We start from the raw sequence: 27,880 nt of genomic DNA on the forward strand, positions 1-27,880 counted from the left end.
ACAGACCCCGCCTCTGTCAACTCACCTTGAAAAGGGGAAGCTGGTGCCACCTGCTCCTCCTATGATGGCACTGCACACTTATTTCCCACCATGCAACATTCCACCCCTCCCCCCGCCCTGCGACAGCCCCAGCCCCACACCAACCCTCTCAATCCCCCATAGCTGCACATCCCAGGCCCCTCCTGCACCCAAAATGCTGGGAGCAACTTGTCTCAGGTGCTCAGCTGCATGACAAACGCCACAGCTTCTCAGGAAGTGAAAACCAGACCTGGCCGAGCTTGGTTGTTTCTTCCTGGAGGTGGCCTCCCTGGCCTCTGCACACTTTCGGTGCATTTAAGGGGCAAGCGTTACGCTGCAGGGCCCCACACGCAGGCTCCATTGAAGCTCAAGCTGGGAGGTTCGGGTGCGTGTTGGTTTTTTCCCTCCCTCTTCTCAGAGTGAAGAGGAAGCAAGCTTCCACAACGCTGGGCTGGGCTAAGCCAGACCGGTCTGGTGAGCTGCTCTGTGTGGGCAAAGCCGCTCTGTGTGGGTTAACACCTTAGTGCCTGGGGCAGAATCTCTCCAGTCCTGGAGAAGGGCTGGAGGATAGGTTGGGGGGTGGGGGAGGCAGGTGCTCCCACCTGCTTGCTTCCCAGTTCAGAGGTCAGCAGCAACTGTGTACCAGAGCCCAGAGAACTCTCCAAATCCACCTCATTGCATTAAATAAGACCTCAGAGCAACACCAGTAAAGGGGCCTCATGTTCCACTCACCGAGAGGATGCGGTCTCCACGCCGCAGCTCCCCACTCAGGTCTGCTGGGCCCCCTGCCAGGATGAAGGAGACGAAGATGCCCTCGCCATCTTCACCCCCCACGATGTTGAAGCCCAGGCCTGTGGAGCCTTTATGTAAGGTGATCTTCCGGGGCTCCCTGTAAAGGACAGAAGGCAAACATGAAGAGGATACATAGCCGGGGGCAGAGTCAGGGCCCACCTGAACATTATTCAACATCCCACGTGCAACACACAGTTGGCACCCAACAACTGGTACCCTCTCTGAACAATCGGTAGAGCTGCAACCATAACCTAAAATCTCAAAAACGTAGGGCAACACCTTCAATAGGGCAATAAGAGTAGTGTGTGTGTGTGTGTGCATGGGCCAACGGAGTTACATTTTACTTTTCAGAGCAGAAACAAATTGCCAGTATGGAGAATGAACTGGAAAGAGTGCAATACCAGGAATCTTTCTACTTTTCCATCTCATGGGACGCCGATACCATTTCTCTGCCTTGACTGGCTGGTCTTATGCATGATCCTATATCCCTGGGCAGTTATGATATGTGCACTCTATAAGTCAGAAAGATTAGTCCCCACTTCTGCACCAAGAAAAGGTGAATTCTGTGTCTGGTGTAAATGATGCAAAGATGTATATTTTGCAGAATATATTCTGCTGCTGCTGCTGCTGCTGCTGCTGCTGCTGGTCTCAGAAGGAAACAAAGTAAAGACACTACCTGTGTCTTAAGGAAGGTTCAGGAAGGTTGGTGGAGGAATAGCTGGTGAGTGGCTATTGTGAGGCAGAATTCCTTTAGGTGCCAGAGATAAAGGAGGGAAAGTGTGGCTTCTCTTCGCAGTCCCTCCAGTGACAGCCTAAAAGGGAGCTGGAAAAACACCCCACCCCTTTCTGAGACCTTCCAGTGCCCTTGTAGGAAATATATAGAAAGCAGAATGCAAGCAACAAGATTACATCCACCCCTTTGGCATGTAAATCAACAAAGACCAACTCTGAAGTGCCCCCTTTGCTGGCACAGGGCCTATTCCTCCCTCCCCCTGATGCATGCAGACTTCCAGCCCAACCCCTTTCACTTTGCAGCCCTCAAAGCTGGAAGCCCCCCATACAACCCCATTGCTCATTAGCTCTGCCTCTTCCTTTCTCTGGACAAATGAAGGTGCAATATTAGGGCTCTGTTACCTTGACCCTCTGTGCAGGTGCCAAGTCCTGGGCTGGAAGAGGCAGGTGTACCCCAGGAGGATTTCTGGAAGCAGTACTGTGTCCAAAGAGCAGCCAACTGACCCCAGGGCTTGTGACCAAGGCTTGGACCATGCCCCTGCTTGCCCACCCAGCAAGGGGCCTCACAGACCCCTCCCCAAAAGAAGTACAGAACAGAGAGCCCTGGTACCTGGTCCTTCTTTTGTGCCTGGCAATGGGTTGCTGCTGGAAAGGGTGTTTCCCATAAGACATGGAGGAAGAGACATTGACGGTGATCATAGTGGCAGCTTCTCTGAGTGTGCAGACTGGGGAGCGCAGCAGCAGCAGCCTGCATTTTATCTGAGCTTCTCCCAGCCCTCCCTCCTCTGCCCTGCTTTGGGGGGGGGGGCTACAAGAGCCATCATGAAAAGGTTGAGATGAACCAGACTCCAGCAAGCCCATGGTGTTGGGAGAAGGCATGCCAGGCGCCATTAACCCCTGCTTCCCTAGCGGTCTTTGTGAGACGCAAATGGAAAAGGTGGAAAATGGAGTTTTTAGGGGATTGTTCTGCAAGCTCCTGCCCTTTCTGAGTGTTATGTACTAAGCTTGGATCCTAGAACAATAGGCAGGTAGGATCCTAAAATGCAACAACTGATTGGCCTGCAGGAAAAGACCAGTCAGGCTCCAGGAGGGAAGCAAATGTAGCATAAACAAGGCCCTTATGGCTCATGCATACCCGGTGCCAGTGGTTAGCCATGTTCTCGCCACCCTGGCAGGGTCTAAGATTTTTGGCAAGCTGGACCTGGCCCAAGCCTATCAGCAATTGCCAGTGGACGGGGCCACCGCCGAGGCAGACGATTGTAACACACAGGGGCTCGTTCCATGTCAAGTGACTGCAATTTGGCGGCAGTGTGGCACCAGGCATATTCCAAAATCTAATGGACTTTCTCCTCAAAGGAATTCCCAGTGTCACCCCTTCTTTGATGATGTGTTCACCCCTTCTTTGATGATGTGTTCACCCCTTCTTTGATGATGATCGCTGGGGGAGTTCAGGGACCGACTCCGCACCGTCCTGCACCGTTTCCAGATGGCCGACCTCAAGGTGAAGTGGGAAAACTGTCTGCTAGGAGTGCAACAGGTGAATTTTTAGCATTTACGGTGGACACAGACAGAGTCCACCTGACTGGGGACAAGGTGTGGGCTATTTTGTCGCCCCGGCACCTAAGGATAAGGCGGAACTCCAGGCCTTCTCGGGACTATTGAACTTTTACCTTCATACCCCACCAAGGCAGTGGTAGCGGAGCCCCTACACAGACTGTTAGACAAGTGGGCCCCATGGGTGTGGGGGCAGCACCAGGAGACCGCGTTCCAAGCAGTCAAAGACCTGCTCGTCTCGAACTCAGTCCTAGCGCACTTTGATGAGAGGTTGCCGGTGGTGCTGGCATGCGACGCCTCGCCCTATGGTGTCAGTGCCGTCCTGGGTCACCAACTTCAGGATGGAAGAGAGGTGCCGGTGGCTTACTTTCCCCAGACCCTCTCCACAGCTGAGAGGAACTATTCGCAAATAGACAAAGAGGGCCTGGCAATCGTGAAGGGAGTAAGGAAATTCCACAATTTCTTGTATGGGTGTCCCTTTACAGTGGTGACTAACTGCAAGCCACTGCTTGGCCTATTTGCCCCCAAGAAGCAGACCCCTCAAGTACTGTCACCCCGCGTCCTCAGCTGGTTGATTTTCCTCACCAGCTACCAGTATACACTGGCCCACCAGCCCGGGAAGGCGATGGGCCACGTGGATGTCCTCAGCAGACTGCTACTACCTGAGACTGGCCCCGACCCAGCACCCACACATGAGGTCATGAGCCTGGAACAGCTTCCTGACCGACCCATTCAGATGCCGGAAGTAGCACGCCACTCCATGAAGGACAGGGTCATCTCCTGGGTCCTGGACTGGGTGTAGCGGGGATGGCCCAGTAGCAACCCTGAACCGGAATTTGCAGGCTATACGGCCCGCAAGCATGAACTGTCAGCCCACAAGGGGTGTCTATTATGGGGAAGCAGGGTGGTCGTTCCCCAGCCTCTTCGCCAAAAGGTCCTCACGAAAGCCCTACATGAAACACACCCAGGGGAAGTGAGAATGAAGGCCCTTGCAAGGAGCTATGTGTGTTGGCCGGGAATCGACGGGGAGATGGAGGCCTGGGTTAAATACTGCCAGACCTGCCAGAGGTCCTGCCCAGATCCCCCAAGGGCCCCCTTCCAACTCTGGGAGTCTGCCCGAGCGCCGTGGTCCCGATTGCTAGTGGACTTCGCTGGCCCCATCCAGGGATGGACATCTTTCGTTGTGGTGGACTCATACTCCAAATGGCTGGAGGTTGCCCTGGTACCGTCCACTTCCACGGCTGCAGCCATCTGAGTACTACGTAGGCTGTTCATGACCCACGGGTTCCCCGACACTGTCGTCTTGGACAATGGAACAGCATTCATGCCAGAGGAGTTCCAGACCTTCACAACACAAAGTGCCATCTGCCACGCACAATTGGCACCGTTCCACCCCGCCACCAACGGCCAAGCAGAGCGCATGGTGCAGACCACCAAGGAAGCCCTCCGCCACATGACGCAAGGGGACTGGAAGTACCACCTCGCTGATTTTCTCCTAGCCCAGCATAGCACCCCCAGCACAATGACCAGCCAGAACCCAGCAGAACTACTCATGGGCCGGCACCTGACAACAAGACTGGACCGTCTTCAACCTGATAGAGCCCAGGACGAGGCAGCAGTGGGGGAAGGTAGGAACCCCCGGACCTTCCAGCCCCGCAACCCAGTGTACGCAAAGAATTCGGGGGAGGCCCAGCATGGGTACCCGCCACAGTCACCAGGGCGACCGGCCCTATGTCATATGAGGTGCTAACGCAGGTTGGGTAAGCCTGGTGCTGCCACTGCTATCAACTACAGTGACGATTCCCGGGGGGGGGGGACTGCGAGGAGGGCTGGACAGAGGAATCCCAAGGGTGTCCCCTTGGGATTCCTCTGTCCAGCCCTCCTTGCAGTCCCCCTCCCCCCCCCGGGAAGCAGAGGGGTGAGGCCCATAGAGCAGGAGGAGCGGGTAAGGGAGGCAGAACTAGGAAGTCCAGAAGCAACCCCTGAGGCCGAGCAGCCACAGGAACCAGAGCCATGAGCAAGTGGACCAGCGGCACCCGGCCCAATGGCCCCATCACAGCCAGCAGCCCCAGAACAAGAGCCAGACCAGGAACCCTTACCAAGACACCTGAGACCACAATGCATACGTAGGTGACCGGCATACCTCAATGACTACGAATGCTAACCTTCCGGGCGCAACAGGGGGGGGTGTTATGTACTAAGCTTGGATCCTAGAACATTAGGCAGGTAGGATCCTAGAATGCAACAACTGATTGGCTTGCAGGAAAAGACCAATCAGGCTCCAGGAGGGAAGCAGAATCAGCCAATCAGATGGGACTCATTGTGTAAATAATGTATATAAAATCCTGAGGTTTTGGGGGCAATTCAATCACTGTTTTACAAGCTGCAATAAAGAGCATGAAATCACTGCAGGACTCAGAGTATATTTCACTGAGTCTACTCCTAATGCCATGAAGGGTTGTAGCTGAGTGACAGAGCACACACTTTGCTTGCAAAAGGTCCCATGTTCATTCCCCTCGCATCTCCAGGTGCGGTCGGGTGAGACAGCACCTGAGATCCAGGAGACTGACTCCTGCTTCATGTACACCAGACATGGAGGTGGGGGGGACGCAAACCTTTGGTCCTGCAGATATTGCTGAATTGCAGCTCCCATCAGCCCCAGCAAGCATGGCCAATGGGCAGGGATGGCAGTAGTTGTAGTTCAGCAACATCTGGAAGGTCAAAAGTTCCCCATACCTGCTATAGATAATATTGAGCTGGATGGCCCAATATGGCTCCAGCCAGTGTCATTAATGCACAATAATACTGAAGGGACAGAATTCTCTAGTGCTAGACAGATAACCACACTGCTTTCTAATCTGGGTGGTTGAATGCAAGGTGATCTTGTCAGAAATGAAGCCTGCTCAGGGTCTAGACTCTAGGGTGTGTGTGCATGTGTGCGTGTGCATGTACACACAGAATTGTTGGTCCACCAAGCAAAAGGGTGCATTTGGGGGGCCAGCCCCCCTCCATTCTCACATTATTGGGTTTGGGAATCTTTTGTTTCTCCCACCTCTAAGCTGTAAACAACCCACTTGCTTCCTGGTCAGGATCCCTGACCCAAACCAAGGCTCCTGAGGGTCACTACAAGGCACAGACCCCTTTTCTTCCTAGCCAGGAAGTTCCACGGTGCCCTCGTGTGGCCAATAGCAATCTGTACAGTCATGTGGCTGTGGAATAAAATAATGGATCTGGAGTCACGGAGGTCATGCCCTCCAACACTCAGGGCTTTTCTCTGTCATGGAATAAGCAGCAATGGCTGATGCCCATCGCAGGGCAGAAAACAGGGAGGCCAAGAGCAAACAGAGGCAGAAGCAGTGACAAGCAGAGCCCAGAGCCAACAAATTTGTTTTTGTTTCCATCTTCCGCCCTGCTGAGTTGTACAAGGAGAGCGCTAAGACTGAGGAGAAAGTCCTCACTTTACTGAACCACTCTCCATAGTGAGTCCCCACCTGCTTATCTTCACAGTCATTCATGGCCTTGCCCATCCCCTCTAGAGGACTGTTAGCCCTCAGAAGGAGAGCCTCTGTCCCTTCTGGGTACAAAGCAGTGTCTGGAATACAGCCGGGTGCAATAAAATGTTGGCCGGTGTACCTTTGTTACTGTAAAACTGCTTGGAGCTTTTTGGGGAAAGCAGCATGTAAATACTTTAGCAAACAAACAGTTTTGCCCTTATCATAAGCAGATAAGAAAAGATCAATGGCTCAGCATCCAGGTCTCACAGTGGCCACCAGAGGACTGTGGAAAACCCCAAGCAAAGCAGCACTCTTCCCTGCTGTGGGAACTGATATTCAGAAGCAACACTGGCCCTGACCATGGAGGAAGGGCTTAGCTACCATGGCTAGTATCACCACTATCATTCTGTTTAGCAGTTAAAAAGTGCCTTCTCAACTGTGTAAAGTGTTTTCAAATACATCACCTCTGTAATCTGCATAATCCAACTGTGGGAAACCTAATACGACCCACAAATACTCCCCACCTGTGCTGCAAGGCCATTTCGGCCAAGTCACACCTACCTGCCTTAGACCTGATGACATAAATGAGCCAAACGGAGGTTTGCAGGAACCTGAAAAGCCCCGCACGGGGCTTTGGAAACCCCGGCAACCAGCCATTCATCAGCACTTTCAAAGTACCGGTGAAGGCCTTTGCCCCAACAATTTGATTTCCAACAATGCTGGGGGGAAAGCAGGTTATAGGGCTGCCCTGACTTGCAAGGTTTTCGGGAGGGATGCTGCAGCAATGTGCATTAAGTACTGGGAGCATGAAAAATAGTTGTTTTCCTCATCCACATCCCCATTTTTCAAACATGATGATGAAGCAGTTGAAGAAGACTTCCAGCACTTTGGGGCTGGACCTTTGATGCCTTGTCTGTCCTCCATTGACAATTACGCAGCAGAAGATCACGCAGCTTTGCTCAATTTGCATAATACACCCAGTCCACAGAATCCACCTTTTCTGGTGCAGGATTCTGATTTTTCTTTTCTCAGTGCTAAAGGATACTGAGCCTCACCCCACACTTTCCATTTTGGAGACCCACATTTCTGGAAGTCATACAGCCACCCCACATCCCCAGTCATGCCCCACAGCTGCCTGAACTCACGGGAGAAGCAACAAGAAAAAGGAGGTTAGCAAATGGGGCAGGACTCTGCATGCCTCGTTTGCTGCCAAATCAGCTGGAATGGAACTGGCCCTACAAATGTCTATCGGAGAGGAAGTTATACCCATGTTCTTTAGAGATGAACTACCAGGTTCTTCCAAGGGGGAGGCAGAGGAGGTGGGGAAGGGGGTTCTTGCTCACCTGGTGAAGTCTTCATCCCCAATCATATGGCGTGGCACAGGGGAGTAGCGGGCAGGCGCGACCTGGGGTGGAGCAGGGTAAGCTGGCTTGCTCTCCATTCCTCCAAGGTAGCCCAGGCCAGGGTTATGGCTTATGTGATTGTCAGCCAAGGCAGAGAAAGCTAAGGAGACACAAAGAAGAGGCATCAGTGAGGCAGAACGAAGGGGGCTGAGGCAGGGCAGTGGTAGGGCTGAGGTGTGGGGTGGGGACCCTTGTTTAGAGCCAAGGCCCTGGCCCCAGGTGGGGAGCCTTCTGAGGCCCACATGGAAGCCATGGACCAGAAGGGGAAAGTTGGCAGAATGACCTTTGTGCAGTAGGTTACATGGCAGTCACCAGAAAAGTGAAAGGCTTCCATGCACTCATATCTCTATTGCCATCCAGGCAAGGAAGAGACATTCCTCCAACTCTACAATCCTATGATTCTGTATTTCCACAGTTCATGGGTAAGTTCCAGGCAGGCAAAGGCATTCAAGCTGGCTGCTGAGCAGATCTGGTGAGAGGTACGTCCTGAAGAGCAGTTGTGTGGCTTAGCTAGAATCCCACAGTCCAGATGGAGAGGTCTAGATGTTCTCCACCTCTAGGCTAAGGGATACTCCAGAGAGCACCCCATCTTTCTCCCCCTCAGTGCCCCAGGAGTATAAATTCCCCCTGGTGCCTGTGAGGTCAAGAGTGGGATGAAATCTGCCCCCCCACACCTTTTTCCTTGCCTTCTCCTCTTGGGTCTGTGTGGGGGGTGGGAAGCAGTAACTCAGCACCTGACATGTTCTCTGGTGCAAGAACTGACCCAATACATTTTGGCAGCTGAGGCCGGATCTGTTGTCCCCATGGATCCTGCTGCTCGAGGCGATGATTCAACTTGCCTTATGGGTGGGCTGGTCCTGTCCAGCACCTCCTCTAAGGGCAAAGGTTTGCTGATAGGAGGAGGGGCCAGAGACAATCCCAGTACAGGAGGGGCCTTACTGGAAGTGTCTGACAGCACAGAAGCAAAACCTCCCCTTGTGTCACAGACTAGTTGCACACAGAGGAATGGTGGGAGGCACCAGTTGAGGAACCTCCAAAGGATGAAGGCTCAGGTAGGACAAGGATGAGTGGTCAGAGAGAGAAGAGGGAGAAGACTGGGAAGAGGGGATGTCAGTAGCTGAAGAGGTAACAGGGCTTAGTGAGCTGGGAGAGTGTGGCAGAAGCAGAGGCTGGAGAGGAGGAGGGCCAAGAGGCAAAGATGAATCAGGTTGGTGAAGAAGCCAGGGTGTCTCCTCCTCCTGCTGTGACCACCTCCCCTTCCACCTGGTCTCCCAGAACCCACAGAGGTATGAAGAGGGTGGAGCAAAGAGAGACAAGGCATTGGGAGTCTCAGATTGCTTGGGAAGGGGGAGACGTAGGCAGCTGTGGGAAAGCGGGGCAAGACCTACCAAGACGAGTTGCTGTGCTCATTAGGCCTGAGCAGATATTGTTACTAGTAAAGAGTTCACTTACTCTGTGTGATTTATTACTGACTTGCTCCTGACACTTTGACATCCCGCTGGGACTCTCCATGGGAACTGATCCCACACTTTCTGGTTCCACAACCACATCCTCCTCCTCCTCCAGCTCCGGGGCTTCCTGATGCCCTGACAGAACCTGTCCCAACCCACTGGGACCATGCACAGGACCACCAGTTCCCAGCTCCCCCCCTTCTTTCTGATCCAAACACCCACTTCAGAACACCTCCACAGGGCTCATGACATCCTACATGCAAAATAGCTTCTCTTCCACTGAGCTCTGACTCCCACCCCAGGAGCAGGAGGCAGGGGAGGGCAGGTACGTACTGCTGGCGTAGTCAGGTGGTGCATACATGTCGTTGAGGTGGGAGCTGCCTGGCTTGGCCACCTTCAGGTACACCATGTCCGAAGTGTTCTTCAGTGCAGCCACGGCCTCCTCATGTCGGACGTCTTGCAGGTTGGTGTTGTTCACCTGGAGAGAGTGGGTATGGCAGGGGCAGGAGAGAGAAAACAGCCAGAGGCTTGTCTATAGGCCAGAGGTGTTGCAGATCTGACAGACTGAGCCAACTGAGATGGGCCAATGAGAAGAACCTTGCTAAATCAGATGCATCCCACAGTGCCCAACTGCAGTAGTGTCTGGCTGCCTCTGAGCATGGGTGCTCCATCCCTATCATGGCCAATGACAAACATAACAAAACGACTCCAGTATCCTACTTCCCATGGGCGTAGCCAGGGTTTATGTTGTGGGGGATAGGCTTTATGTTGGGTGAGGGCAGAACTGAGTTATCTGTGATGCAATTGGTTAAGTGTTTTTATTTATTTACTTGACTAGGAGGGGCACCTGCCCCCCCAGGCTATGCCCATGCTGCTTCCTGCAGCCGGCAATTGGATGGGCCTGAAGGGCCGCAGGTCTCCCCAGTTTTACATTCCCAGTTCGGCAGAGATAGACTGCCTCTGAGCATGAGTGTTCCATTGTGAATGAAAAACCTAAACAGAGGCCTGCCGGGATCAGATCATCTAGCTGCCTTCCCACAGTAAACGAGCGGATGCTTCTAAGAAGCCACGCCAAGCCGCAAAATGTTTTGGGGTGGCCACACAATTGGCAGGTACTGCCCAGCACCCAGCTCCCTTGCACCGAGAGTTGACACCATCCATGCTGTCACCCATCCCAACGCTTTGAAGAAAACAAGTCGGGTGCTCACTGCTAGCAGTCGGTCGCCAATCTGCAGCCGCCCATCTTTCTGAGCCGCACCACCTTCTATGATCTTGGTGATGTAAATGCTGTTGTCTCCAGGGATGTGCTGGTTCCCGAGACCCCCGGCGATGCTGAAGCCCAACCCTGGGGAGAAGGAGGTGGGGTTAGGGAGCTCTGCGATGGCTGCGCTGGGATGTGGAGAGATCTGCCTGCCATGGGCCACGTAAGAACATTAGGAGAGCCTGGATGTGGGCTTAGGCCAGGGGCCCATCAAGTCCAGGATCCTGTTCTCACAGTGGGAACCCAGATGCCTGTGGGGAACATGAAAGCAGGATCTGGGTGCAGCAGCAATCTCTCCTCTTGCAGGTTCCAGCAACTGGTATTCAGAAGCACCAAGACCTCCAACTGTGGAGGAAGAGCACAGTCACCCTGGCTAGTAGCCATTGATAGCTTGATGCTCCATTAATTTGTTTAATCCATTTTTATAGTCTGGTATGTAATCTGGTATAAAATCTCTGGGGTGTTGTTTTTTTCCTCCCAGGCTACTGCCTCTAGGCCCATTATCCCTCCCCAGTTTTTCACATTTCTATCCTTTCCTTTAAAAAGAAAAAAAAGACTAGTAAGCAATAGGTGGGCGAGAGCGCAAAAAGTGAGTTTCTGGGTCACTGAATTCTAGACTCTTAGAGGAGCAGGTTGCAGGCATTGGGTTGGAGGGTTTGCTGAGGAGGAGCAAGGGACAGGGGTGTTGGGACCTGTGTCCCTGGCCCCTCCTCTCCGGTGGGCTCTGTCACCTACTAAAAGCCACAGAACCCTGCTACACCAAAAGGAAGTTTGCCAATATCCAACCCTAAGGAGCTGAGTCAGGGCCATGACCTTCTGGAGGCCCAAGAGATGGTCTGTGCCTCTGTTGACAGCCTGCTGGAGACCTCCTTCTCAGCAGCAGAATCTGGCTCTTGATTGCACAGGTAAGATGGAACCTGCCCCTGGACTGCTGCTCCTTCACCACAGAAGGAGCACCAACTTCCGCACGATCCCTGCCAGTGTCTTTGAGCAATCTCTAGTTTTTCCCTGGACCAGCCTCACTCTCTGAGTATAAGGAGGTTGCCTTATACTGAGTCAGGCCGTCTTGTACAGCACTGTCTCTACATCAACCAGCAGCAGGCAGGCAGGGAGTCTCTCCCCAGTGCTACCTGGAGATGTTGGGGATTGAACCTGGGACCTTCTGCACAGACCATGGACTCCAGCAGTGAGCCATGGGCCTTTCCACAGGAAGCTGCCTTACACCGGGTTGGACCATGGGTCCCTCTTGCCCGGTATTGTCACTATGCTACCTGGCAGGATCTCACCAGGGTTTGAGCCAGGAAATGTCTCCCAACCCTACTTTGGCTTGAGACCAGGACCTTGTGTATGCAAAGCTGATGCTTCACTACTGAGCCACGGCCCTTTGCCTTCAACCTCAGCAGCTCTTGCTCCAACCACCCCACTTTGCCCTGGACAACTGGGACAAACCCACCTGGGTGTTTTGATCCACCCAGCACTGACCCCTGCTTGGCTCCTGGCCGCAGCCCAACTTCACAGCAGGGGCCTAGAGACCACTGGCCTCCAGGTTTATCCACCAGCCGGGAAGCAACAGCCCCAGATCCATGCTAGCACATGACTGCCAGCAGGGCCCACACCCAGGGCAGTCACCTTTGGGTCCTTTCATCAGGTTGACCTCCATGATGGTCTCTGGTGGGGGCTGCCTTCTCCGCACCAGGAGCCTCACCACAGGCCCCGCTTCCTTCAGGGCCTCCACGGCCTTGCTGTGCACGACCTCGGAAACATCGACCTCGTTCACTCTCAGGACACAGTCGTTCACCCTGCGCCACAGGGGCAGAACAGCCAAAGAGGAGATGGTGAGGGAGGGGAGAACTCCGGAGGGCTAGCATAAGTATGTATATAAATATTTTAAAGAAAACGGCCCTCAATCGCTCCTTAGTGGTTCCCCAGCAGAATGCCCTAAGATGGGCAGGTGCAGGGCCCAAGGTGAGCAACCACCCCAAACCCTCCACCCTTACCTCCTGCTGTGTCCTCATTTTACTTTGTAAAATTCAATCAATTTTCTGGGAGAAATCCTGTTTTTAAAATTGGTGTGGTGGGGGTGGAAAATATGGCAATATGGAAAAGCTGGATGGGGTATGGGCATTGACCTTGGGCCAACTGATAGATGAAGAAATCAAACGTTATACTTATGGTGCATTAAGAGAAAATATCATCTGCCAGTTGTGGCCCAATGGCAATACCTGCAATTGTAACTCCTTTTAATAACTTTTGTTTGGTCCGGGAGCCTTCTCGGCTTAAGAGAACCCTGAAATATTGGAGCAATTGGATAATTCATTTGAAGGTAAAAAGCCAGGATTACTTTTTATGGATATTTATTATGAATAAATAAATTCTGATATGCAGAGTTTTAAAAAAGACTAGAATAAAGAATTCAAATGTTGACTATGGGAACCAGAAAATGGGAAATTGTTTTAGCTTTGGGAGCAGATGTATCGATTATATTAAGACTTATGTAGCAGAAAATATTATTCGGAATTTATTGGACTCCCTTATGCCTGTAGAAGAAAGGGCTATCTAATGTAGGCCTTTGCTAGAGATGTAATATGGATAATGATTCTTGAAAACAAACGTTTTTACAATGCCACATACTTACTAAGTTTTAGGAAAGAGTGCTGGACTGTATAAATAAGATGCTATGGAGAAATTTAAGACTTTCAGAAGTGAATATTATTTTGAACTATATACCTACTGTATGGAAAGTGACAATGTGACAGCAAAAATGGGCTCTACGTGCCCTAATGGTTGCTAAGAGACTAATACTGATGAACTGGAAGAATAGAAATATGATTCCCCTTAATCAATGACTTGACAACATGACAATATTAGAAACATATGAATGGACTGCTTATAGACACAGACTTTCTTTGCATAAATAAAATGATATCTAGAACGACTTTACACTGAATATATGCAGTTACTAATAAAATTAGTATTTGAATAATAATAATAATACTATAAACATTTGTATATTAATGTATGGAAATGTAATTGAGTATTTTTCTTTTATTTTTATTTCCATTCATGTTTTCCTTTCTTTTCTTTTTTTGTTTTCATCACTTTTTTATAAGTGAAACTCTAATAAAATATTGAAAGAAAGAATGAAAAAGCATCTCAAAGTGGTTAAATCGACATGTTAAAATGGGGCCCATGGGCACTTTTGGACTTTTGAGCAGCTGCAGTGGGTGCCACCCCACTTCTGATCACTTCTCTAGGGCTTCCCTAGACAAGGACCATCTCTGAGAAAGAGAGAGGACATGCATGGAAACGCTTCCCTTTTCCAAGGGATCTGGGCAAAGGTCAGATCCAGTAGAATTAACTTGAACCTTGAAAAGCACATAGAGCTGAAAGAGGAAGTTGGGAAGAGCGTCACCCTTCCAAATTCCTGCTTCAGCTGTATGTGCTTCTCAGGAGAGAAAAAGGCAACCATCCTCACTACCTCATGACCAAGGATGAGGTGAGTGAGGAGGCTCAGAGGTTTCATAGGCCCCAGAGGAAGACCTCATGGGCGCCCTTGAGCCCACAGGTGCCATGTTGGCAACTTTGTGTTAAGCGTACACTGAAACAAAACATGCATATACAAAAAACACAATCTAAAAATAGTCTGAGTGGTACGACCGTGCATTAACAGTCAGGAAATGGCTGAATGAATAGCTGTGAGTATCTACAGAGAGTCTAAAACACACTTTTTAATTTGTTTTGTTTTTACGGCACGCACGCACGCACACACAGTTCATCAACAAACATCTCATTTTAGGTTGCTTATCTGTACCTGCTTCCCTCCGCCCGCCCCCCCCAAGGCTCAAGATCCACCCTATGGCAGGACACTCACCCCAGACGCCCATCCATGGCAGCTGCTCCACCTGGGATGATCTTGGTTATGAAAATGCCAGGGTCATCAGGAATGTGTGGATTATCGATCCCTCCAGCAATGCTAAATCCAAGGCCAGAATTTCCCTGACAAGTGTTAAAAAAAGGAATAAATAAATGGGATGAATCATAGAGTTGGAAGGGATCCTGATAATCATCTAGTCCAACCGCTTGCAATGCAGGGATCCAACCTGAAACTTTGGTGTCATCAGCACCATGCTCTAACCAACTGAGCTACCCAGGCTGAGCTTATATGCTAACGATAATTAGAACAATACAGCAATTCAAGGGCACTGAAAACATTCAACAGAAAATAACAATGGACATGAATGTAAAACTTGAAGTCTGTCAGGTATCCTGATGTGGAAAATGAAAAAATCTCCTAGCCTCTGTTGAAAAGCACAGTCCTACCACATATAGCTGGGTCAGTTCTCAATACCATAAGCTCTGGTTTCCAAGACCACAACAGCGGAAAGAGGAAACACGCATGTTAGATCCCCTTGCCCAGCCATCCCCAACGTGGTGTTGTCCAAATGTTTTGAACTACAACTTCAATCAACCATAGTCAGCCACCCAATCTAATGGGAATTGCAGTCCAAAATATCTGGAGAGCACCAGGTTGAGGAAAGGCTGCCCTTTTCTCTCTGTGCTCCCCATGCTTGTACCTACAGAGCCAGGATGCATGGGCCTGCGTGGGAGGACTAACAAAGCCCAATACAGTCCAGAGACAAGTAGCGCTAGCCCTGGCACCACATCCATGGCAAGAGTCCACTGGCTCTCACTCACCCTTTCCAGGACAATCTCTTCATACTTGAACATCCCGTCACTGCCATTCACCTGGGGAAACAAACAGGAAAAGTTTAACAAACAGATGCTGAAATATGAGATGCCCCAAATCAGTATTGGTGTTCCACTCACCCTTGCAGACACACCTGTTTGCAGAAGCATTTCCCTAGACTTGGACTTCCTGACCTAATTTTATTAATTGCCTTTTTAATTGTTGTGCTTTTTAAAAGCTTTTTTTTACTGCAAGTTTTAATTATGGATGTTTGTGATATTTTTTATGGAATTGTTTTTTGTGATCTTTAATTATGTGTGGATAGCTTATCATTGATTTTATACTTGTAAACCATATAGAAGCTGTCTTGGCATGTAAGTAGTATCTGGGATTATTATTGTGATTAGACACAATTTCTGGGACACAGGATTTTCTGGCACAAGGCTCCCTGCCTTCACAAATATACAGTGGTACCTTGGTTTATGAACTTAATCTGTTCAGGAAGTCCGTTCTTAAACCAAAGCGTTCTTAAACCAAGGTGTGCTTTCCCATACATAGCAGTGCGGGACTCAATTTACACTCAACAGGAAGCAAAACATGTTCTGCTTCGAAGGCAAAGTTCACAAACCAAAACACCTACTTTCGAGTCTGCAGCGTTCTTAATCCAAGTTGTTCATAAACTAAGCTGTCATTAAACCAAGGTACCACTGTACGTCCTAATTGTAAGGGCTCATCCACACTTACCTTTTGCCTAACACTTTCTAGACACGGGTCTATGCTTTGAAGTGCTGCATCTGAGCACTCCCCCCCCCCCACATTACTTCCCCCAGGAAAAACCTCCATTTAACACTGAATCAGAATAAACAACAATTCAGATTTCCCACAGATTTGTTGTTTGCTCAGATTCAGTGGTAAAGAGCAGGTGCACCGGGGCAAAGCTCCGGGGCGCAAAAACACAAAAAACCAAAATCCCGGTGCTCAGACCCACTCGTATTTTAAAGTGGAACTCTGGGTGAGCCCTTAATATATCACATCAGAGGCAGGCTAAGCAGATGCAAGGAGGGGGAGAGATCTGAAGAATATCCTAACGGCCTCAGCAAGAAGCTAAGAAGTGGATGGGACATATTCAAATGCACTGGAAGCTAAGGGGGAAAAACAAAAGAGATATTTATTAATCCAACACATTAGAAGAGACAGCACATCTAAATGTTTTGTTTTGATTTATCTGAATTTCCCTAAAGAAGGGCCATTAGGGTTGAAACAAGTTGGATTATTAAATCCCTCCTTTGACAACCCCATTCCAATTCACTCCCACTTCAAGTTCCTTTTTGGGGTGCCCATTTTGTTGCATCATTACATCCTCAAAGGACTACTGATGGTGGTGACTAAATGGCCATGAAAAGTGCAATTCTGGATTTTGCAGGCTCTGCACAAATATACCTCCCCTGCCAGGGAGAGGAGCACGATGCAGCTTCTGCATTAACTAAACAAAAATTCTGCCCATAACCACAACTTGCACCGCTTATTCTGCTTTCTAGATCAGCAGAGAAGGGCCGGGACAGATGGGATGTGGAGGAAAGAGACCAGGGACCAGCAGAAGCAGGTGGGGGAAAGCAGCAATTTTGAAGGGCACTGAAATGCAGAGTGTACCTGGGAGAAATTAGATTCAGTTCACGTTTAAAGGCAAACCTTACAAATTTGTACTTTTTGGGGAAAAATATGCATCCTGAAACACAGGCATCCACTTTCCCAAATTTTGCAGTGCAGTACTCTAGCCAAGTAAGGTGCACCCAAAAATGCATACACTGGAGCAAAGTGTGCATAAAAATGCATATATTAGTGAAGATAATGTACAAAAATGCATCGTGTCAGGGGAAACCGCTATACAAAAAAATGTGTACATTAGGCAAAACTACATACATTTTTTTTGGAAAAATGCTTACTAAAATGTGTTAATAATTTCCTTTTAAAAATGTTTCTAAACTGATGTGGAATGCGGAGAACTGAACTCAAGATTGGAAAAATGAGAATGAGAGAAACTAAAATGCCCATCCCTAATCTCACTCACCAAAACCAGAGAAAAAGCTGGGAGTTTTATGTCTCAAAGGCAACAGATTTCTGTGGCCAGCAAACAGAATATTCTAGAATTTCCAGGTGGAATTTGTCAGGAATGCCCAGTCCCGTTTTTATTTTCTTTTAACACATGCATAACGCAGATTCTTGACACACTGTGGTCACTCCATATCTAGGAGTGATATGGGAGGACACACCCAGGAATGCTAAGTTCTCCATGCCTTGGAGTTGTGAGACAGGTTTTGTGCAATGAGCTGTGCCTTAGCTACGGGGAAGGGGGGACTAGCCTGGTTTTTGCCCCGAGTGCAGCCTGTGTGGGTGTAGGCAAATGTGTCTTGGGTGTGTGTGCCGAAGTGGGTGTTTGACCTGGGTGAAATAAAGCCTAATTTCACCTTCGGCAATGAGCTCCATGCCACTGTTGGCAAGAAAGAGAAACTTCCTTCCCTTCACAGGACATTGTAGGACCCTGTGGACAAGGCACAAACCGCACAAGAAAAGACGCAGACTTACAGAGAGGGCAGGCTCCAGGGTTTCTGTGTTCACAATAATGGGCGAGGGGCTGGCCTGAAAGAGAGACAAAAAGAAAAAGCCACGGTTGTTCATTTAAATTCCCATGATAAGAAGTCAGGAAGCGCTGCCTTATACTGAGCCCGGCTGCAGGTCCATCTAGCCCATGGTTGTCTGCACCGGCAGGCAGCAGCTCTCCAGAGTTTCAGGGAGGGTTCTCTCCCAGCCATACCAGGAATTGCCAGGGATTGAATATGAGAACTTTTGAAGGCAGGTGATCCACCACTAAGCTACATCCCTTCAACCAAATCGACCCAGGCCCTCCCTTCCCAGAATGGCTTCCTGCAACCACTCAATCTGCCCCCACCAGAAAAGCCACATTCTCATCTACGGTTCTCCCCAGGAAGCAAATTCCCCCAGCTTCTCTATTGTGCAACAGCAGGAAATCAATCCACCTTTTCCCCCCAGTCCAGCAATTACCCTGCCTCTTAGGAACCAACCGAAAGCTTTCCGGATATGGATTCTAAGGAACCGCCTTACCCCGGGTTCTTCAACCGAGGGCCTTCAGATATTTGTCTGACTACAACTCCCATCATCCCCAACCAGCTTGGCCATTTTGGACTACCACACCCATCAGTCATGCTGGCTGGGGAAGATGGCAATTGTAGTCCAAAAAGCTGGAGGGCACCAGGTTGAAGAAGGCAGGTTTACTCTGACTGCTAGTTCTCCAGCCCCAGGCAGTGATTCTCGTTGGACTTGTTACCAAAGGTCCTTGTAACCCAGAGCAGGGCTGCAAACATGCCCCCGTTCTATGGAACAGCGTTTTTGCACTTCCCAGAAACAACTGAATATATTTTTGTTCCAACAAGCCACCTTGGCTGGATGAAAAGATCTCTGCTCTGTGTTTTTTAACTGCTTTTTATGCTGCTTTTTACTGCATTTTGTACATTGTCTTGAGACATGGGGTGTGAAAGGCAATCAATTATTGCATCAATCATAATAATGATAACTGCAACAAGCACTGCTGGTGCAGGTAGCTGGATAGAACACCTTTCACATGCAATGCATTGGCTGAGCCAATTTACCCTCCTTCCCTTCTAAAGCAAATGTAAGGTATCTCCTGGAAAAGAGAGAGAGACAGAGAGAGAGAGTTGAATCCTGTACTGTAGGGTAATGTTTTTGCAACAACAACAACAAAATTAAAAAATGATTTGGCATTTATTTCTGAATTTCTAGTCCTGCTTTCCAGTCATTCCAAGCAACTGTAATTTTTTTAAAAAACAAACAGCTCAAAGAGCAATTTAAAAGCACATTTAAACACGCATTATTGAAATACTAAACGTACAGTATATAATAAATAGGACACGCGCCAGTTTTTACTAGTAACTCTAAAAAACGAAAAGAAAATTTCCAGCTCTCCACACCTGGTGGATCAAAAATCTGGCAAATATTAAAACACGTTCATGGTCTTCTTAAAACCACAGGCAGTTGAGTACAATGCAAGTCTGATCTCCGCCCGCTCACCAAAAAACCCCTTGGGATTGTAAACCCCTGTTCACAAAATCCCTGCCCCAACCCAGGGCTACATCTCTCTTCTGATTAAGCAATTGTGAGCTGTTCAGCACAAGAACCTGCTGAAGGTAAGTGAGGAGGAGGGAGGCTTGCTCAGTGGTTAAGAGCAAACACTTTGCAAGCAGAAGATCAAGCCTCCAGGACCAGCTGGGAAGGGATGAAGAAGACCTTTCTCTAACTGTGAGAGCCACTGCCTGTCAAATCCATTATTATTATTATTATTATTATTATTATTATTATTATTATTATTAACCTGCCTTTCACCTTAAAGTGGATGGGTTACAATAATTACATGTTACACATTATTAAAAACACTTCACAATATTAAAATATTGCAGAAACACCTTACAACCACAGAGAAAGGCAGATCCTAAAGATATACACCTCAAAAGCCAGGGCAAATAGGTGAGTTTTCAGCACCCACCCAAGATGCCTAGCGAAGGTGCCAAGCGCATTGGAGATCCATATCTTAGGGGCTGCCGCAGGACATTCCCTCTCCTAGGCAGCCCGCCCCCCAAGATTATGAGAGAAGTGGAACAACTAAGAGGGCGCTCCCCAAATGGTATATGCATAAAAATGGAAAGAAAAAGCAGTTCCAACGAAAGACAATCAACAATTAAAACTGATGGAATACGCAGAGATGGCAAAACTTACCAGAAGAATAAGAGATCAAGATGAGAGACTTTTTTTTAGCAGAATGGGGGGAAATTGTTGAATATATGAAGACAAATGGTAAACAATTTTAGAACGTTAGCAGGATTGACATAAACCCGAGCAGTAAGAAATAACGTAAATTTGTAAATAGGTTTGAATTGGTTATGCAGTAAGATTATGATATAAAGTAAGGAATTGTGGGGGGGGGGGAGTCGAAGAAAATGCAGGTTACATTTTTTCGATTTAATTTTTGTTGTTGAAATGTTTTTAAATGCAGAAATGGAAAAATATTTTTGAAAAGGAACAATTAAGAGAGATGCCTCTACTTGCATTAGTACCTAATAGGGTATTAAGGAAGGAGATTGTGGTTTCTATTGTCTGCACCTTGAATTGGGCTCCATATAAAGCAGCTTCGTGGGGTACCAAGAGCATTCCCGAGAACAAAATAAGCTGCCCCTGATCTTGGCATGATCGACATTGCCAAAAGCCAGGGCAATGGAGTTTTAACATGCACAGAAGGGGAGTGGGTGGAAGAGGCCCAAGGCACCTCCAGAGAACACAGCCAGGATGTACGCATGCCTGCTGGGTGTGTGAGAGAGTAATATGGCCACTGCCATTCAGATGGCAAGAGGCTGGCTGATGAATACTGCCCTGGATTCTTCCAGCTATCGGAAGAGATTTTCCCTGCCCAAGGGTGAACAGGTTGGTCCCCGAGGACTGAGCCGCGTGCTGCTGAAAGGCCTTGTCACATCCCTTCCATCCAGGCCACTGCCTCCCATTCTTGTTGCTCATTCAATCTCCCTGAGATGCTCAAGGCAGCACTCAGGACCCTGAAGAGCTCCCCATCCCAGCCTGGTTTCCAGCCGAATGGGCAGATTGTCGCTGGTGCGGCTGTGAAGAAGTTGCAGACTGGGGAAAGCTTCTAGGGGATTCTGAGCTCACATAAAAAACTGTGGAGGGATGCTTCAGAGGGCAAGGGGCCATGAGAGAAGGGGCAAGAAAAACACAATAGGGGAAGGATAAGCAGAGGAATCAGGAAGGGGAAGCAGTAAGCAATGTGGCCAAGCCATCCGTCCCCAGCATCTCTGAACAGTTGGCCTGTGTTGGGCTGGTGAATTGGAAGCTGGCCACCGAGAGACCATTAAGCATATAGGGGGACACTGGTCTGATGGCACAGAGGGAGGACCTTAGTTTATTTCTTTCATTGACACATTGCATAACCACCTTTCTTTCTCAAAGAAACTTCAAGGGCCATTGCTTTGTGGCAGAACCCTTGCTTGGAATGCAGAAGGTCCCAGGTTCAATCCCCACCATTTCCAGATTTAAGTTGACAATGGCAATAATATCAGTTGCAGATGGACAAATAAGCTGACCTGCCATAAGGTAGCTTCTTATGTTTCCCAGGTGGCAAATGTAAAAAAGGAAAGGAAAAAAACAGGAACAGAAAGAAACCTGGAACCAGATATAACAAGAAGAGAAGTGGATATCCAGCATTAAAACTAGAGTTAGGATAAGACCAGATTTTTAAAAGGTCCAGATGCCTTAAAAAGCATCAGAGTACATGCTAGGCAGGTCTCCCTGGGAGAGCTTTCCAAAGATATGGTGCCATAACCAAAAAGGCTCTGTCAAGTCACCACCCACCCACCTAAATTATTTATTTACTATATTTGCATCCTGACTTTCCTTCGAGGAGCTCAAGGGTGGTGTTTACAGCTGCACCCCTACCCTCAACTCCAATTTATCCCTAAGATGTTGGTTAGGTAATTGCTATTGCCATGGTTTATTTCATGTATGAATTGCAGCAACTCAAAACACTTTTAAAACACAATAAAGTCGTATGTAAAGCAATTGCATACATTCTTGGAGGACACAAGATTATTTAGATCAATTCCAATCTGGGTTCAGAACTAAGTCCACCTTGGTTGCCTTGATGGATGACCTTTGCAGAGAGTGGGACATGGGAGTGTGACCTTGTTCCTGCTTCTTGATCTCTCGTCAGCATTTGATACCATCAACCACGGTTTTCTCCTGGACCAGTTCCAGGGAATGAGAACTTGGGGGCACCGTACTACAGCGATTCCAATCATACAGTGTTGAGAGAGTGCCTTTCTGCCCCCTGGTGGCTATGCTATGGGGTGCCACAGGATAATAATAATAATAATAATAATAATAATAATAATAATAATAATAATTTATTATTTATACCCCACCCATCTGGCTGGGCCTCCCCAGCCACTCTGGGCAGCTTCCATAGAAACAAAAAAAAACACTAAAATATCATACATTAAAAACTTCCCTGAACAGGGCTGCCTTAAGATGTCTTCTGAATGTCAGGTAGTTGTTTATCGCTTTGACATCCGGTGGGAGGGCGTTCCACAGGGCGGGTGCCACTACCGAGAAGGCCCTTTGCCTGGTTCCCTGTAGCTTTGCTTCTTGCAATGAGGGAACCGCCAGAAGGCCCTCGGAGCTGGACCTCAGCGTCCGGGCAGAACGATGGGGGTGGAGACACTATCTTAACTCCAGTGCTATTTAATATCTGTTGTGAGCAATCATTAGGGGCTTGGGGGAAATGCAGGTGGCACGCAGCTCTATTTCTCCATAACAACTGAATCAGGATGGGCCATGCAGCCTGGATACAACGGGGATGAAGAAAAGCAAGCTGAGCTTGGATCCTGGCAAGGTGGAGGCACTGTGGGATGAGTAGCTCCTCTGTCTGAGAAACTGGTCAGTTACCCACCCTGGGTGAGGTTGCTCTGCCTCTGAGAGAACAGGCTTGTAGTTTGGGGCACTTCTGGATCCAGCTCAGTCACTGGGGGCTCAGGTAGCATCAATGGCTAGTACAGTCATACCTCGGGTTAAAGACACTTCAGGTTGAGTGTTTTCAGGTTGCGTTCCACAGTGACCTGGAAGTAATGGAAGGGGTTACTTCTGGGTTTCACCGCTCACACATGCGCAGACGCTCAAAATGACGCCACACGCATGCGCAGAAGCGGCAAATTGCGACCTGCACACGTGCAGATGTGGGTCGAATTCTGCTCAGGATGCGAATGGGGCTCCGGAATGGATCCCGTTCGCATCCAGAGGTACCACAGTACTGCCTTTTACCAACTACAGCGGGTTTGGCAGCCACGAACATACCTACAGTACTTCATGCATTAGTTACCTCAAGACTAGATTACTGCAGTGCATTCTACATGGGGCTTCCCTCATGTTTGATCCAGAAGCTGGAGTTAGTGCAGAATGCTGCAGCATGATTGCTGACAGAAGTCAGGCCTTGTCACCTGTGCTCAGAGATCTGCACTGGTTGCCGTTTTGCTACTGGGCCAAGTTCAAGATGTTACTGTTAGTATTTTAAGTCCTTAACAACTTGGGACCAGTTTACCTACACGATCGCCTTGACTCACACATACCCACTCAATGGTTTCAGTCAGCGGAGTTGCCACTACTTCAAGTGCTACATAAAGCCCATTCTACATTTGCAGGAACTCAATTGTTTGGTGTGGCAGCACCTACACACTGGAACTCCCCACCTCTTGAGACCAAGCAGGTGCCTTCACTGTATTCTTTCCTTCTTCCTGGGGAAAACCAAGTTTAGTCAAGCCTACCCAGAAAAGCTGGTGTAAATTTTAATCTGTTTTAGTATTTTAAACTTGTATGTTTCAAGGTTGTTGTTGTTTTGTTTGCATATAAATTTTATGAAGCAAATGCATACGTACGTACATAAAATCAGTTCAATAGTGCATCTAAAACCACTATACTCCCACCCAAGGCCACCCACAGAGTTAAAAGAGTGACCCATATAAAAACAACTTCGAATCCAAGACAGATACTAATTGAGGTAACTGCCACAATAGCAAGCACCACTTGGAAGACTTGTTGAAAGAGGGACATCTTAAACAGACTATGAAAAGGCAATGGAGGCAGTTCCAAAATGTGGATGAAGTTACAATGGAAAGCCCAATTCATATCCTGCAAGGAATAGACCTCCTGATAAGCTGGTATCTGCAGGACACCGTCTCCTGCAGAGCACAGTGATAAAGGTATGAGACAATTTTTTGGGTTGTCAAACAATGAATGGTGCAAGGTCACCTGTGAGCTTCATGGTTCATGGAGGGGATTGGAGCCCAGGCCACCCTGGTCCAAGTCCAACACTCTAACCACTGCCTCACACTGGCTCCCTTCGGAAGGTGTGGAGAGGGGAGATATATATGAGAAAGGTGACAGAACAAAGGCTGAGGGTCTGTTTATATATCAGTAAGATGCACCAGACTGGTTCTCTGCTGTCACCTGATGTCCAAAGCCAGGAGGCAGAAACAGAAACTCGGTTCCATCCCCAGTTGCACAAAGAAGAGTTGTGTCACACCAACAGCAGACTGGGGGAGTTGAGCAAAGGTATGGAGGGGGGGAGCAATGAATGATCAAAGGTGAACCTGGCAGGACAGCAGCAGAGGGCAGAAGCTCTCGGAGTAAATGCATCTTTCCACAGCTTTTTGCCACAATAGTGGAACAAGCAGAAGCTTCATGCTGAGAAGCAATTGTAGCCCTGACTGCCAAATGCTGGCAGCCAGGAAGAGAAGAAGGCCATCACCTCCTTACCCTGCTGGGGAATTTCCAGAGGCCTCTGGCTGTAGGACACTGGACAGATGGACGCTGGCCTGATCCAGCAAGTCTGCTCTTTAAGATCCTGTCACGATTCCACACTGTTTTCTTCTCTCTCTCTCTCTCTCTCTCTCTCTCTCTCTCTCTCTCTCTTGGAAGCACATCTCTCTGGGATTCAGTAGGGTTTACTGTTGGCAGGATTAGGCTAGAAAGTGGCCATGAATATCCTTAGTGTCATAGGAAAAGATGGCTGGGTCTGTATCAAGGCCAGTTTTAACAAAAGGTGATGGAGCCATGAAAACATGGATCTGCAAATGACACTAAACCTGGGAAATGGGGGAAGGGTGGGGAACACTATCTAAACGAAAGAATAGGATTAAGGTTTTGGAATGACCCTTCGCAGCCTGGGGCGCTTGAGGGAAAGCAGCATAGGGGGCAGGTGCCTAAGACCCAGGGGCAAAATGCAGCCCCTCATATCTCTTTATCTGATGCTTGGAACTCTCCTCAGGCCACACCCTTCACAGGTCCTGGTTTGCAGCCGGAGCATTTTCCCTTGGCTAGAATGTGGCCCCCATCTCTGATATTGCTTTGAGATGCAAGACTAATGCGTAAAGGTGAAATAAGCATTCATTGCTCCTCCCACTTTTGATTCTGGCCCTCCCTACTACAGACAAATGGCCCTCAGAAGATTGACAAGGAGGAAATGTGGCCCTTGGGATGAAAAATGTCCCCCTCGCACCCCTGATGTAGTGCACATAATAGAATCCTAGAATTGTAGAGTTGGAAGGGACCATAAGGATCATCTAGTCCAGCCCCCTGCAATACAGACCCCCCAGGTGTCCCTATTTTCCAGGGACAGTCCTGGATTTACAGAAGCCATCCCAGTTTCTGATTTGATCCCAGAATGTCCTGCTTTTCCTTAGGACGTCCCTAAGGAGAGATGTTGGAGGGTATGGAGTTATCGGACCCCCAAGCCATCTGAAAGCAGCCCTTTATAAGGAATATTTTTAATGTTTAATGTTTTCTTCTGTTTTTAAATATGTTGGAAGCTGCCCAGAGTGGCTGGGACAACCCAGTGAGATGGGTGGGGTATAAATATTATTGATGTTGTTAAGGAATAGGACATCCTTATTTTCATCAGAAGAATATTGGAGGGTATCGCAATGCAGGAATCTTTTGCCCAATGTGGGGCTTAAACCCACAACCCTGAGATTAAGAGCCTCATGCTCGACCGACTAAACCATCCCAGCTAGGAACCATACAGCTCCCCGAGAAGGCTGCCAAATGTACAAAATGGTACAGCAAAGATAGAGCGCCTGGTGAGCTCCAGATGTTGCTGGACTCCAAACCCCCATCAGCCCCCAGCCCTCACAGTCAATGGTCAGGGGTGCGCGCTTTAAATGCATGGTGTGTTTGCTGCCTAAAACTCATTCTTGACCAGTGGCCATGCTGGCTGGGCAATGATGGGAGAGTTGGCCCCACACCCAGTACATACAGTCCTGAGTTCGTTGGAAGAAGAGTGGGATAAACATGAAAATGAAAAATAATGGGCATTAGCGCAAACAAGGTTCAAGAAGACACACGGCAGACTAATTGCTGGTTAGGGTGCTGAGGGTGGAGGGCACTGTGTTTTTACCAGGATATAGAGATACCGAAGAAGATTCTGAGAAAGGAAATTGTGCTGGGAACACATGACCTCCAAAAGCACTAAAAGGAATAAAAATGTATTATGCTGTGCTCTATGGCAGCTTTCAAAAACCATGCATGCAGGAAAAAGAACTACAGAGCCTCAGCAGAAAAATAAAAGAGAAAGCCAGGGTCAACTCCAAAGGGATATGTCAAATAACCAGCTGGTCTCTCGGGCTTTCCTAGAATGCTCCATTTGCTGCTCTCACCCACGCCAAAGTGCCTAATTGTGCCACCTGGAGACCAAGGCATGTTTCTGGGAAAGCAAACGCAGGAAGGAAGGTCAAGGAACACTCTGCCTGTGACCAATGTCTATTTTGGGTTCAGAAACATTTACCTAGTTCAAAATTCCAACATCAAAACAACCATCGATTATAAAGAAGTAGCTTTAATGGCAGACACTCTCAGCGAAAAGCATTTTACCCTGAAAAACAGGACTATTGGCCACTAATTGTAGCAAAGATTGCGGAACAGCCTACACAAATAGATTATTTATCAGACTTCATCAAGACAGCACTTGATGGGGGCTATGGGAGCTGCAGTCCAAAAGATCAGAGGGCAACAAATTGGCAAAGGCTGAGTTAACTAATGAGTTTGCGCTGAGAAAGGTGCCTGCCTAATATCAACAGGCAGGGAGTTCCAGAGAGAAGGATCAATCTTTGCTAGCGCAGAACAAACATTGTGTGACACTTGTATGGTGAGGTCTGTGGATGGACATAGTTTTGGAAATTGAAGATCTGGGTTCAGTCCTGGCCCTGACACGATCAACTTCCCTTAGGTTACCAACTGTCACAAGAGAGTGCTGGTCAGTAATCACACAGTTCAAAGATGGAGATAGCTCTTTATTAGCAAAAACATGATCTCCACAGACTTAGTTAATGAGCAGAGCAGCTCATTCCTGGTGATCTTCTTCTAGGAAAATCAGTTGCTGAGACTGAAAGTCCCTGCTTCCTAAACCCTTTCCAGCTGTCTAAATCCTCTCCTCTTCAGGGCTTTCCCTAAGCAATCAGAAATGGCACCTGTGTGCGTGAAGCCAACCTCTCCCGCCACTCTTTTCCTGTCTCTTCTGGTTCTGGAAAACAAGATGGAGCTCATCATCGTAGGAGGGGGAGACACCTGTGTCTCTTCACCAGCTTAACTCATCTCTGCTTCTTGGTCCCCCTCCTCTTCAGCCTCCACTTCTGCCTCTGATTCTGGACTTCTCTCTGGCACAGACTCTCCCTGCTCACTAAACCCTGTTACCTCTTCAGCTTCCAACACCTCATCTTCCCTGTCTTCTTCCTCTTACCACTTATTGTCTTCCCAATGCCACTCCCTGGGCTCTGAGCCTACTTGCCTTTGTTGTTCCCCAGCTGGTTCCTCCCACTATTCCTCTGCATCCAACCAGCCCATGACAC

General features: G+C 48.6%; 1 protein-coding gene across 20 annotated transcripts in view; it reads right to left on the reverse strand.

Annotated features, from left to right (window-relative positions):
• The window catches only part of DLG3 (discs large MAGUK scaffold protein 3), a 119,849-nt gene that overhangs the window by 42,861 nt on the left and 49,108 nt on the right, over positions 1–27,880 (reverse strand). For 13 of the 20 annotated variants that reach the window (XR_014521732.1, XM_083486339.1, XM_083486357.1 and 10 more), the window contains 8 exons: positions 17,976–18,029; positions 15,401–15,451; positions 14,577–14,701; positions 12,335–12,504; positions 10,653–10,789; positions 9,778–9,922; positions 7,934–8,093; positions 751–907 (listed from right to left, as the gene is read on the reverse strand). Coding sequence is in view for 17 of the 20 variants with exons in the window: in XM_083486357.1 (XP_083342483.1) it covers positions 751–907; positions 7,934–8,093; positions 9,778–9,922; positions 10,653–10,789; positions 12,335–12,504; positions 14,577–14,701; positions 15,401–15,451; positions 17,976–18,029 (999 nt within the window). In the remaining 3 variants the exon portion in view is untranslated. Of the gene's footprint in view, positions 1–268; positions 435–750; positions 908–2,152; positions 2,310–5,195; positions 5,313–7,933; positions 8,094–9,777; positions 9,923–10,652; positions 10,790–12,334; positions 12,505–14,576; positions 14,702–15,400; positions 15,452–17,975; positions 18,030–27,880 lie in introns of those variants that run through there. The other 7 variants (XM_083486341.1, XM_083486340.1, XM_083486349.1 and 4 more) reach the window with 6 other exon arrangements.

Source organism: Podarcis liolepis, assembly GCF_965112155.1.
Source record: "Podarcis liolepis genome assembly, chromosome: Z".
Lineage (NCBI taxonomy): Eukaryota > Metazoa > Chordata > Lepidosauria > Squamata > Lacertidae > Podarcis > Podarcis liolepis.